We start from the raw sequence: 12642 nt of genomic DNA, 5'->3' as shown, positions 1-12642 counted from the left end.
GAATGGAAATGTGTGTGCAGAAGGGTTGATTAGGTTGTAAGGCAGATTGCGACAATCGGTTTGGTTTGTAAACCCACGCTAGAGCTCGTTTTGGCAACCGGTCCCTGCATCAAGGTGGCGAATCTTCGACATTGGGTAAATTGTTCTGGCTTTTTTTTCGCTGCATGAATGACTCGAGGTTAATCCCTCCAGCCAACTGCCAGCATCCATCGCCGGTCCGTCCGGAAGGAGTTTTTTCCGGTCCGGGACTACATGCTCCGGCTCGTCTGGAAAGAATCTATTCCGGGCCTCTCGCTCTCCCCGGCGGCCCCGTGGGAAACTTTTGGGTGCCGCCGCCAGGTGAAGCTGTAAAGTGGATAAACTTCCCTTCATCTGAGACCGCTGTGGGGAATGAGATAAACCCAAAAACTCTAGATTTTCATAGGGAAATCTAGCTATTGGGGCTCCAGACTACTTCGACTGGGAGGTCCTCAGATCTTGACGGGAAGTCACCCACTCATTTTTTCAGAGCCAAACAGAAAAACACACATTGTTATCCAACATTGGGAAAAGCACTCATCCTTCATTGCCATTGGCTGGACAATTTTTAAGAGGAAGAGAAAGTTATGCATGTTTTCAACTACTACAGAAGAATTCATCAAAGCCAGCAAAAACATTTATCAAAAGAGAAATGCTTCTCAAATCAAGTTATCAAATCCATTGAACTCTTTTGGGATCAATCAAAACAGGAACACCAGACCCTTATACCATGCTATGACACTTTTGCCAGTGGCTCTGTCAAAAGATCATGCAACTAACAGAAAGCAATATTCCACCTTTTGTCAGCCTTACCCTATTCAATGGGATTGTTGCACCTTGGGAGGAAATTGGGAATGGAGGGTTGAAATTATTTGAACCATTTCAGCTGGAATTGATTGATTTGTTTCCTGGAGGATGGAGCATGGCAGGTCTGAGATAAAATGTATCTTGTACTTTTTCAAGCTTCTACCAAGAATGTTACTCAGATATTTTCCTTCATTTTTCACATTCACTGCAAGAAAAAGTCAAGCAACTGCAAGCAGTTGACATGCAAGAACTCCAAGCAAGTTTGTGGTATTACACAAGCTTTTGTCAAGGATTACTGTTGAACAAGCTTCAATGCACAGTCATTGTGCAGAAAAAGTGTATGTGTGTTTGGGTGGAGCTAGAGCAGAAGTTCCACAGCAGTAACCTGCAAGTGAGTTTTTCTTGTAGTGATTTCATCTGGTAAACAAGCTTGATGCCCAGTTATCTTGAGGTTTACCATGGGGAACTTCCTCCATATTTTCCCATTTGAACACTAGAGAACTTACTATCAGATTTTCAATGGCACAAACAGTTATTTTTTGGGGCTCTGATCAGGTCATCAAACCAAGACTTAAGCCCACCTCAAAATGCCCCTAGTGCCTGTGGGTGGCCATTTTCCCCCACATCAACAGACCCAAGTCCACGCACCAGAGAGTGTGATTAGATGCCCACCTCCTGTAATATGATAGTTCAGACCAAAATTTTCATTTGGTGAAGAAAATCTAGAGAAATCATGGTCTGAGTAGCCAACAAGAAGATTTGAAAATCAGCAGACATTAATTTTTTTGGATAAGATTCACACACTGCAACTTCTCTTGGGAGTTGGACCTCCAGCCAAAAGCATTCATTTTTATCAAGACAACTTTTTCTTTTTAAAAAAAAAGTGGGCAAATCAACATGCATGATTTGAGTGTGGAAGACATCCTTTAAGGAGGGAATAGGCGGACCACTCAGGTGGGTCCAACAGGCCTCATAAAATTGGCCAAAGCCATCCAACAGGCCTCATACAATTAGACAAAGGCAGGAGGGGAATCTCTGTTACTTGTACATACACTGACACATGACCCATGAAATTTTCATGGTATTGGCACCTGGTGGATTCCTGTCTTGCGTGGGCAAACACATTTGTTTGGTCAATTTCAGGCTAACTGACATCAGAAATGGCTTAGCCTGAGGTTAGCTTTCAGGTTTAGGCTAGATAAATTTAGCAAGCCTAAACCTGAAATCAAGCCTGAGATTTGTTGACCTGGGGTTAGCCCGGACAAATTCAGTTGCTGGCCGGGTTATGTTCCCCAAAATTGTCAACTTTACACAACAAATGTGAATGCTCTAATGATATAAGAAGACATTAGATTGAGAATCTTGACAAAACCCAGACCCCCCCCCCCTGAAGAATAAGGATACCATTTTTCATTGGTGTTGAGGCACTGCTTCCTTTAACTATCTCATCTTGTATTGCTTTGGAAGAATCTGGGCATGTTTCCCTTTTGACTTGAACTATCCGCTGGTCTTGAAGGAAAACTTGAGTGAAGAACAAGTTGCAGCTAGCTCATGATCTGGTCTTTTAGACCATTCACATTGGACGGGTTAAATTTTAGGTTAGCAAACCCGGGTTAGAAAACCCGGGTTAGCTAACCAGCTAAGCGTCAAAGTTCAAACACGTCACATTTGTCCAGTTTAACATTCGGGCTAGCGGCCGTCAAACTTAGTGATTGCTAGCCTGAAATTCAACTTCAGGTTTGCTAACCCAATCATAGCACCAATGGTGGCAAATCAGGCTTGGTTGGGTTAACTTGCCTTAACCCGGCAATTTAACCCGACCAATGCGAATGCTTTTAGCCGGGCCGCCGTCAACCGTTCTGACCCCAAGGGTCACACAAAATTCCAATACAGGTTCGCGACGACGCAAGGACCGTGAAGAGGAGATAAAGATCGAAGCTGCAAAAGACAAGAAAGCACGTCTGGATTTCATCCCGTCTGCGTCACGATTTTGTAGATTTCCGACCAGTTGCTCGCATATCTTTCCTGCAGCTCAAACTCAGTCCCGACACTCCCCCACATAAGACCATTTCAAAGGGCTCAACAAACCCTATGCATTGAGGCCGCAGCCCGTTTGTTGGTGGCGTTGAAAGGTGTTCCAATGGTCAGTTTTCCGGTAAGAAGCAGAAAAAAAATCGCACCGCCCTTGAGGATGATGATCCGGACCTGAGCCAGGACCCAGGAAAACCCCCATAAATGACCGTAACCTAAAATCCAGAATTTGGCCAAAATTCATACATTTTTATAAGATGCCCTATGTGGTATGGTAAATGGGAACTGGACAAAACAGCCCCGTTGCTGATTAGCACTTGGCACTAGTTGATCCCGGTCTCCAAATCTCGGTGACATTGCTGACAAACTCCGGAACACTACTCACCTGGACAAAACAGCCCCATCGCTGATTAGCGCTTGGCACTAGTCGATCCCGGTCTCCAAATCTCGGTGAGGAAAAGATTTGGAGCCGGGGCGCGGGAATGTCCAGGCTAAGTAGTGGCCGCAGTCCTAGCCCGGGGAATCCCCCGGGGTAGGATAAACTAAATACAAGATTATGGTTGTAGATAGTTTTTGTAATCTTGTAAACCGTGATTCTGACGCCTCTACTCTAACAATTTTTTGACCTCATTCATACACGTTTTGTGCGTACACTCAGAGTATTTCCCAAATTTCCATACATTCTCCGTGCCTACCATTTTTTGCCCGCAGGGGGCACCGGGCCTGCATAAACATAAAAAAAAACTCAGATTGAGGATCTTTAAACCCTCTTGATGACCGGCACACACCAGTCATTGAGTGGGTCTCAGCCTGCTCAATGGGCACAGTCCGATCATTGAGTGGGTACACAACCCACTCAATGACTGGCACACACCGGTAATCAAGAGGGTACACAACCCACTTGATGACCAGCACACGGAACCCCACTTGATGACTGGTATGTGCCGGTCATTGAGCGGGTTGTGTACCAAGGGGGGGGGGGGGGGGGGGCAGGGGGGTGCAAAGATGAGCACTAGGACCTTTTCCCTGTTGACTCACATACATTTTGAGTTACTACCCTCCCATCCCCAGGCTTTTTTGCATACCTTTGTGGTGTGTATGTTTGACCAAAAAAAAGGTCATTCATACACATTTTGTGCGTACCATTTTTGGTTTTTGCCCAAAAATCCATACATTTTGGTTACAGTCATTTATGGGGGGTTTCCTGAGTCCTCCTGAGCCTTGGGACTGGGCGGAGATTAATCGCTGTGTTGCGCCAAATTTAATCAAACTCTAATGGTGCATCCTTTCTCGATTGTGTTTAACAGCAACATCATTCTCTTGAAATCCGCTGGGAAACATCCTGTGTAAGTGCACTACTCAATCAATACCGATCAACTTGCATACATATTTCCTCAGAAGATCCCCTTTTAGTATTCTTACGATAAAACAAATCACACATCCGGTTGTCGGATAAAGGCTAGTGTAAGAAATAGAGAGCTACATAGCAACCATGGGCTAGATTTTAATGACGAGTTTCTCTTTCTTACAGCTTGGACTTCGTCAAAAACGAAACTCTCGGATTAAAAAGCGGTGAAAAAGCTCAGACTCTTCCAGATGGCAACCCCATCGGATCCAAAAAACTTGCGAGTGCTCATCTCGGGCATCGGAATTGCCGGGCCTGTGGCTGCTTATTGGCTGAACAAGGCGGGCGTTTCAGTAACTGTGTTGGAGCGCTGCGAGCTCCTCCGAAAAGAGGGACAAACGGTGGACATCCGGAACGAGGGGGTGAAGATCATGAGATGGATGGGGGTCGAGGAGGAGGTCCGCAGACTGACGACCAAGGAACTGGGGATCAAGTTTGTCGATTCCAGCAACCAAACGTGGGCTGCTTTCCCCCAGTCCGGCGAGGGCAGCTTCACGAGCGAATTCGAGATCGTCAGGGGCGAGCTGGCGACGGTCTTCTACGAAGCCTCGGGCGGCAAAATCGATTACATCTTCGGGGATTCGATCGAGTCGATCGAAGAGACCGGCCATTCGGTCAAGGTCACCTTGCAGAAGGATAGCACGAGGAGCATGGAGTATGATATCCTCATCATCGCTGAGGGCCTCACCTCACGCACCCGAGCCAAGGCTTTCAATGAGGACGTCCGCGCCCCGATCCGAAGCTTGAATCTCTGGGTCGCCTCCTTCTCTTACAAACAGGGAGAGTCGGACGAGGACTGGGCGCGCTGGTACAACATGCCCGGTCGCCGGAGTTTCCTGGTTCGGCCGGACGGTTTTGGAAGAGTACGGGCTTCGGCCAGCTGCATGGATGAAGGGGAGGCTATCAAGACGATCGCCAGCTCGCGCACCTCGACCGAGAAGCAGAAGGAATACTTCATCAACATCTTCAAGGGCACAGGATGGGAGTCCGACAAGATCCTCGAAGGTCTCCGCACGGCCAACGACCTCTATGTGCAAGAGATCGCCCAAACCAAGGCGAAATCGTGGTCCAAGGGAAGAGTCGTCTTGGTGGGCGACACGGCCTTCTGCCCCTCGGCGGTCACCGGTATGGGTACGACCGCGGCCATCGTAGGCGCATATGTGCTCGCTGCCGAGATCGTCAAGAACCCCACCGACCATCGGGCTGCATTCGCCGCCTACGAAGACGGTCTGCGGGGCTGGATCGAGAAGATTCAGAAGCTCCAGCCCGGCGTGCCGAAGCTCATGAACCCCCAAACCGGCTGGGGAATCAAGTGCCTGCTTGGATGCTTGTATCTCGTCTCCACCGTCATCAATAGCAGGCTCCTCGCTCTCCTGAGTCCTCTCAATCCAGCCAACTACTTCGATATCACTGGCCCTAAAAAGACGGCCTTGAACCTTCCTGATCCCTCCATCTTCGAAAAACGTGAAACCCAAACATAGCCTACCTTGTTTTTTTACTCATCATTCTTATGACCTTTTCTCTAGTCTCGCCGACAATCAGATATTTTCCCAAAATAAAAAAAGTGTACTTGTAGCTATTGAGTAGAAATAAATAGCATCTGCTGTGTTTCTATCGGCCGAATCAATCGATATTGTTGGCATCCTGTAACTTTTCCTTTTCTCACTCATTTCCAAATCTCTTTAGTTCTTTTCCCCTTTCAATTTTCCTTACAACAATGGCCGATAACTAGCTCATGGATAGTATGAATGTTGATCTGATATCTATGTTCGAAGCTTTTCTTTGTACTCTAGAACCCAGGTGATCAACTTTGTATCAAATCTCATTTTTATTGCTCATTTTCTTTTGATTCTACAATTTCACTATATTCTCTGGGGAATTCTCCTTGCGCGTGGGGATTTGGGTCAACCCGAGGAGGCAAACCCCAATGCGCATGTGCCAAAAAGCTTGCGGAATTCATTTGCGCGCCCAAATTCTGAGAATAAATGTTTGTTTTTTTTGGGGCAATGAAAACTGAGGCCCTCTACTATTAGCGTGCTTAAGAGGATTTTTTCATCAGAATTTGAATAAATGCCGGGTTAAATACATGGAATTCAACTTTTAAAATGGTGGTTCACTCGGTATTTTCTTGATATATTCATCATAATTGCTCGCCATGAAATCCCCCCACCTTTTCCCTCCATCTATACCAATAGATTGAGATATTTGGGGTGGGTGGAATTGAAACCATAACTCAATACTGGGTCAGCTACGCTATCATTAGCAATAGTGCCGCGTAGCATAGCCCAATTTCACTAAAACTAACGGGGTTCCCTGTTAGCTGTTAGCGGAGTTAAGCTAGCGCTAACCGCCGCGAACAAAAACTAAGCCTGCTGCGCTGCGTTATGCCGCATCTTAGCGGGGTTTTCCGCTAAAAGCGTCATGACGGGTGTAGTATTTTCTGAAAACAGCAATTCACTCACGTCAGAATATGAAATCCTCAAAAAAGTTGAATCAGGAAATATGCTATATAATTTCATTATGGATTTTAGGTCTATTTGTCAGAGGAATTTAGGATAAAGCAAGAGGGCGGAGAGGTCTTTGGCTCGGAATGACAAGTTGAAAGCATGAAGTGAAACAATCAAAACATGAGATGAAGAGCGGAAAAGGAAATGCAAAGAAGAAAACGGTCCGTGATCACAAAGTGGATTTTTTTTGAAGATATAATTTTTTGCGAGCTTCATTTTAGACTGCTCAGTGAAGAGTGAGGGGCTTCAACGTCTTGCGAATACCGATGGCTTAGGATTTTTCGGAGCGACGGCGTTTATAGGAAGACCTAATGTGATGAGGAAAGGGATGAGGAGAGGTAATAAAGTGTTGACTAGAGGCAAAGCGACGAGATAGCCAAAGAGGTGGAAGAAGTGGATCCCAAATTTAGAGCTAGGCAAACCGAATTGGATGGTCGTCGTCACCGGCTTCTGAATCGACTCTGCCCAAGGCTTCAAAGACTTCTCGTAGGATTCAAAGGCTGATCTATGGTCGTCCGGCTTCTGGACCAATTGGGCGGCCAAGCCATAGGCGCCAATAATTGCAGCAGTCGTGCCCATTCCCCCAAAAGGAGAAGGGCAGTATGCCGAATCGCCGAGGAGGACAGTCCGGCCTTTCGACCATCTTTCACATTTCACTTGCACCATTTCTAGAACGTAAAAGTCGTCAGAATCTTCCAGAGCTTTGGTGATCTTGTTGGTTTCCCATCCGGTGTACTTGAAGCGCTGGATGAAGAATTCTTTCTTTCGTTCTGTAGAAGTTTTCGAGCTAAACAAATTTGTTGAGGGGGTGTATTCCTCATCTTTTTTGCAGATGGCCAACGTTCGTGACTGGCCAAATCGATCGGGCCTAATCAAGAGAGCTCGATGATCTGGAATGTTGTACCAATAAGCCCATGGGTCCTCCGACTTGAACGAGAAAGAAGCAGCAAGTACGCCTAAACTCGAAATAGGTGCGTCGACGTCTTCCTCGAATATTTTGGCACGAGTATGCGATCTCAAACCTTCGGCGACGATGAGGACATCAAACTCAAGGACTGAAGGACTGCCGCCAAGAGTAATGCATACCGCAGTATCGGTTTCTTGGATAGTCTCGATCGTCTTGCCAAAGATGAAGTGGGCTTGATCCTTCACCCTTTCGTAGAGAGAATTCACCAGGTCTCCTCGTCGCAACTCCACTCCACAGCTGAAGCCCAAATCATCCGGAGGGAAAGCCGCCCAGGTCGAGTTGTTGTTATCGACCAATTTCAGGCCCATCTCGTGAGACATCATACTTCGGACCTCTTCTTCAAGACCCATGTAGTTGATGATCGGAACGGCTTCCTTTCGAATACCGACGATGTGACCTTCTTTGCGTAGGTCGCTGGCTCGCTCTAGAATAGTCACAGAAGCGCCCGCCTTGCACAGCCAATAAGCGGCGACGAGACCGCCAATGCCGGCGCCAGAAATGAGCACACGCAGGTCCTTGGGAGAATTTGAGTAAGGCATATGAATGGTTCAGGGAAAAGAGGATAATATTAAATACGATGATGATATTAAATACGATGATGAAAATGAGACAGCTATTAGAGTGATTGGCCCGGAGGGAGACGAGTTTATATAGCTTGTCATTTCCCCTGGGAATCGAGCAAAGGGAACTTCTTTAATAGTCCGGTTTAAGCCAAGGATGAAGCCAGTCGGCGGGTGCAACCTATCGGTACCACACTGCCACAGCAGAACGGAATGCATACCTCTGAAGTCCTACGTGCCGCGCAGTAAGGATCAAAGAGAAAATTCGAGATAAATTTCCTTATGCGAAGCATTTTGGCATTGCCGAACAATGCTTGACCGGCTACCTCGGGGACCTTTGAGGCTTCGTCGGTGTCGTCGGTAGAAAAATTGCCACCTTAGCTCGAGTTGTTTCTGGAAATGCAGTAGCTCTTTTGTTTTTGTGCTTGACACGGCGTATCGCGCTTCAACCGTGCGGGTTATCCGGTAAGCATTATTCCGAGATATCTGGGGGAGGAACGCGGACCACACCAGATATCTGAGATCCGGGGTATCTGGCCCAGCGGATATGCACAGACATCTGGATATCCGCGGATATTTATGGAGCCCACTTTCTTATCACACTCCTATATAGAGATGGCAATTGGGCGGGCCCACCAATGGGCCGCCAAAACCCAGCTGGGTTTGGGCTGGCTGTTGGGGCAAATTTGCAATGTTGGCCCAACAGGGCCCAAACCAACAGACCCACAACCTTGAGCTTAACTAGGCCTGCACAGTTGGGGAGCGGGGTCAAGCAGCAGGGCTGTCCACACCAGTGGAGGCCTATGCCTTATGTCAAAATTCCCACATGATGAGTTTTTTTAGGGTCTTAATTAATTGACTACCTAAAATTTGATTTCCAACTACCAAACGCGGTTTACATTGGGAGGACCACTCCCCAAATTTGCGCCCGGGTTGCGCAGACCAAAAACTGACCCGGGCACATTTTGGTAGTTGGAAGTCACAAATTAAAGTACAGCAGACCCACATAAGCTTGCAACTTTTGTCGCTCGCGTTGAAACTTTATGCCGCAGCTGCCAATCTTCTCGCAGCAGAGATGGACTGTGCGCGCGGGCCGTGCACGGGGGATCACGGGGGGATCAGCACCATGCCTGCAGGCCCGCAAGCGCCCAGCCATCCCCCACACCCGACCACCATCACCACCAACCACCACCCTCACCGTCACCATTGTCGCCGCTATCACCGTCACTGTCACCTTCACCATCACCACCAGATCCACCCGTGCAGATTGATCCGGTCTTTAAATCGATTCCATTCGGTCATTGCACAGTTTAAACAGGTTTGTCTTCTGTTTGTTTCAACTCAAATACCATCTTGCTTACCTAGCTGACAGCTCTTCCCCTTCTCTAGCCTCAATGTATGTCAAGTACAGCGCACCATTCAAGTACATTGTTGTTCAGGCGGCCCTTGATGGGAAAAATCTTGCCGAAATCAATCTTGCAAACGGATCCAACGTCAGTTCCAATTCCCTGCGACGCTGGTGTTCGTTATATGAGACAACCCGAGCTGTTGTCACCGATCCGGCTACCTACGAAACCAGGGGTCGGCCCTTTGCTCTCAATGATGAAGAACGGGCCTTTCTCTTGGAAATGGTCACCAACCATCCTACGATCTACCTAGAAGAAATCCAGGAATCCCTCATGGAGCAGTGTAATGTACACATCTCTGTACAAACTATCTCAAACAAACTCCATCAACACCTCTGTATGAGCCAGAAAACAATGAGGTAGGTCAACGCCAACCAAAACCCAATCAAACATGCACACTACATCATCATGATGGCCAACTACGACCCCCATTGCCTTTTCTTCACTGGTGAGTCCCTTCTTTTTTGATATACCTATGTTAGCTTATGTATATATTATTACTCGCTCTCAAAGATGAAAGTGGTGTATGTCTGGATGGCGTAATTTGTACTTGGGGTTGGGCCCCAGTTGGCGAGCGGACATCAAGACTTCCGGTGGTGCGGGCAACTCATCGATTCAACTTGATCCCCGCAGTGGCCCTCAGTGGTCTGGTTGCAATTATGACACAGCAAGAAACTGTCAAGCGTGTGGATTTTGAGCACTACCTCAAACATATTTTGGTGAGTCTGGTTTTTTCCAATGATTGCCACTTATGAAATCATTCTGAATCTGTTGTGCACTTGAAGCTTCCAAGCATGAATCCCTTTCCAGGACCCCGTAGCGTGCTTGTGATGGACAATGCACAAATTCATCACAATGGCTGAATTGAGGAACTTGTTGAGGATGTTGGCTGTATACTTTTGTACCTTCCTGCCTACTCCCCCGACATGAACGCAATCGAAAAGGCCTTCAGCGTCTTAAAGGCAAATCTCCAACGATATGGCGAACTTGATGGTGGCGGAACTGACGGGGAGCAGATTGAGGCCTTCACCAGGCTTACCTTCACCCCTCAGCTCATGTGAGGCCTTTTCCGAGGCTCAGGTTACACTGACTGAAATTTCATTTCTCTGGCCCTGTTTGGCCGCGCGATGTAATGTGATAAATTGGGCAATTTATAACGGGGGGCGGCCGGGGTATCACACCTGTTTATTTGGTGTTTGGGGCTGCCAATGATATCGTAAAATGCATCACCAAAAAAATATCACCCCCGCCATTTTGGAAATAGAGGTCAGGACCTCTATTTCCGGGTGATCTATCGGTGACTACATATGTACTCACCCCCCACTCATCAAGCTGCACCTCTCGATGACCGATCATCTGGTCATCGAGAAGGACACAACCCCTTGATGACTGGTCAACCAATCATCAAAGAGGACACAACCTCTGGATGACCGGTTGGACCGGCCATCCAGACACAACCTCTGGATGACCGGTTGGACCGGCCATCCAGACACAACCTCTGAATGACCGTTCTGACCGGCCATCCAGAGGACTTCACCTCTTGATGACCGGTTCAACCGGTCATCAAAGAGGACACATCCTCTCAATGACCGGTTCAACCAGTCATCGAAGAGGACACATGCTCTCAATGACCAGTTCAATCGGTCATCGAAGAGGACACATGCTCTCAATGACCGGTTCAACCGGTCATTGAAGAGGACACATCCTCTTGATGACCGGTTCAACCGGTCATCGAAGAGGACACATGCTCTCAATGACCAGTTCAATCGGTCATCGAAGAGGACACATGCTCTCAATGACCGGTTCAACCGGTCATTGAAGAGGACACATCCTCTTGATGACCGGTTCAACCGGTCATCGAAGAGGACACACCCTCTTGATGACCGGTTCAACCGGTCATTGAAGAGGACACACCCTCTTGATGACTGGCCAACCGGTCATTGAAGAGGACAGACCCTCTTGATGATCGGTCAACCGGGCATCAAAGAGGACATAACCTTGGGAGTCTGGATGACCGGTCATTGAGAGGTTGTGTCCTCTTCGATGGCCAGTCAACCGCTTCACCTCTCGATGACCAGTCAACAGGTCATCGAGAGGTTGTGTCCTCATGACCAGCTGACCGGTCATTGAGAGGAGTTCAGCTCTTGATGAACGGTCAACCGGTCATCAGGAGCTGAAGCCCTCTGGACGACCGGTTCAACCGACCATCAGGAGCTGAACTCCTCTAGATGACCGGTTCGACCGGCCATCCAGAGGAGTTCAGCTCTTGATGACCAATCAACCGGTCATCAAGAGCTGAATTCCTCTGGATGGCCGGTCAGAGCTGAACGCTCTTGATGGACCGTTCATCAAAGAGGACTTGACCTCTTGATGACCAATCAACCAGTCATCAAGAGGTGAACTCCTCTGGATGGCCGGCTGAACCGTTCATCCAGAGGTTAGGTCCTCTTCGATGACCGGTTGACCGGTCATTGAGAGGTGAAGTCCTTTTTGATGACCAGATGACCGGTCATTGAGAGGGTGTTACTCCTCCGGATAACCACTTGAACAGGTCATCAAGATGTGTACTAGGTGTGTGTACATGTATGATACTGTCTGCTCTCCAAACAGCCTGTTATAAATTGACTCCAACATTATTCTGGAGCGGATGCGCCAAACAGCCATGTTATAAATCTAATCATTTCTTGATTGGCTTTATTACAGTTGGATTGCACATTGGGTGGTATGTATATTATGATGCAATTTATCATATCACACTGGGTGTCCAAACGGGGCCTCTATTTGTATCTCTTCTTCCTATTCTTATCAATCATGTAGAATTTAAAACTATCAGCAGATACATTGATAATGAACTACACACGGAGAATTTAAAACTATCATGGAGGCATTAATCACTATTGGCGGAGCCATTGATCATGAACATTATGCTGCAACAATTATT

The 12642-nt window shown here is 47.4% G+C and overlaps 2 protein-coding genes across 2 annotated transcripts; one reads left to right on the top strand and one right to left on the bottom strand.

The window, feature by feature from the left end:
- Positions 1–4452: 4452 nt before the first annotated feature.
- On the top strand, positions 4453–5742 carry PtA15_8A381 (uncharacterized protein; the record flags this gene model as incomplete). The annotated part of the gene is made up of 1 exon (XM_053171805.1): positions 4453–5742. One exon carries the CDS (start codon positions 4453–4455, stop codon positions 5740–5742), a length of 1290 nt encoding a protein of 429 aa, XP_053023032.1.
- A 1272-nt stretch (positions 5743–7014) lies between these two features.
- Positions 7015–8274, bottom strand: PtA15_8A380 (uncharacterized protein; the record flags this gene model as incomplete). The annotated part of the gene is made up of 1 exon (XM_053171804.1): positions 7015–8274. The coding sequence occupies one exon, from the start codon at positions 8272–8274 to the stop codon at positions 7015–7017; it is 1260 nt and encodes a 419-aa protein (XP_053023031.1).
- Positions 8275–12642: the final 4368 nt, after the last annotated feature.

Source organism: Puccinia triticina, chromosome 8A (assembly GCF_026914185.1).
Source record: "Puccinia triticina chromosome 8A, complete sequence".
Taxonomy (NCBI): Eukaryota; Fungi; Basidiomycota; class Pucciniomycetes; order Pucciniales; family Pucciniaceae; genus Puccinia; species Puccinia triticina.
Note: the sequence above shows the minus strand (reverse complement) of the source record. Positions and strands in the feature narration are given on the sequence as shown.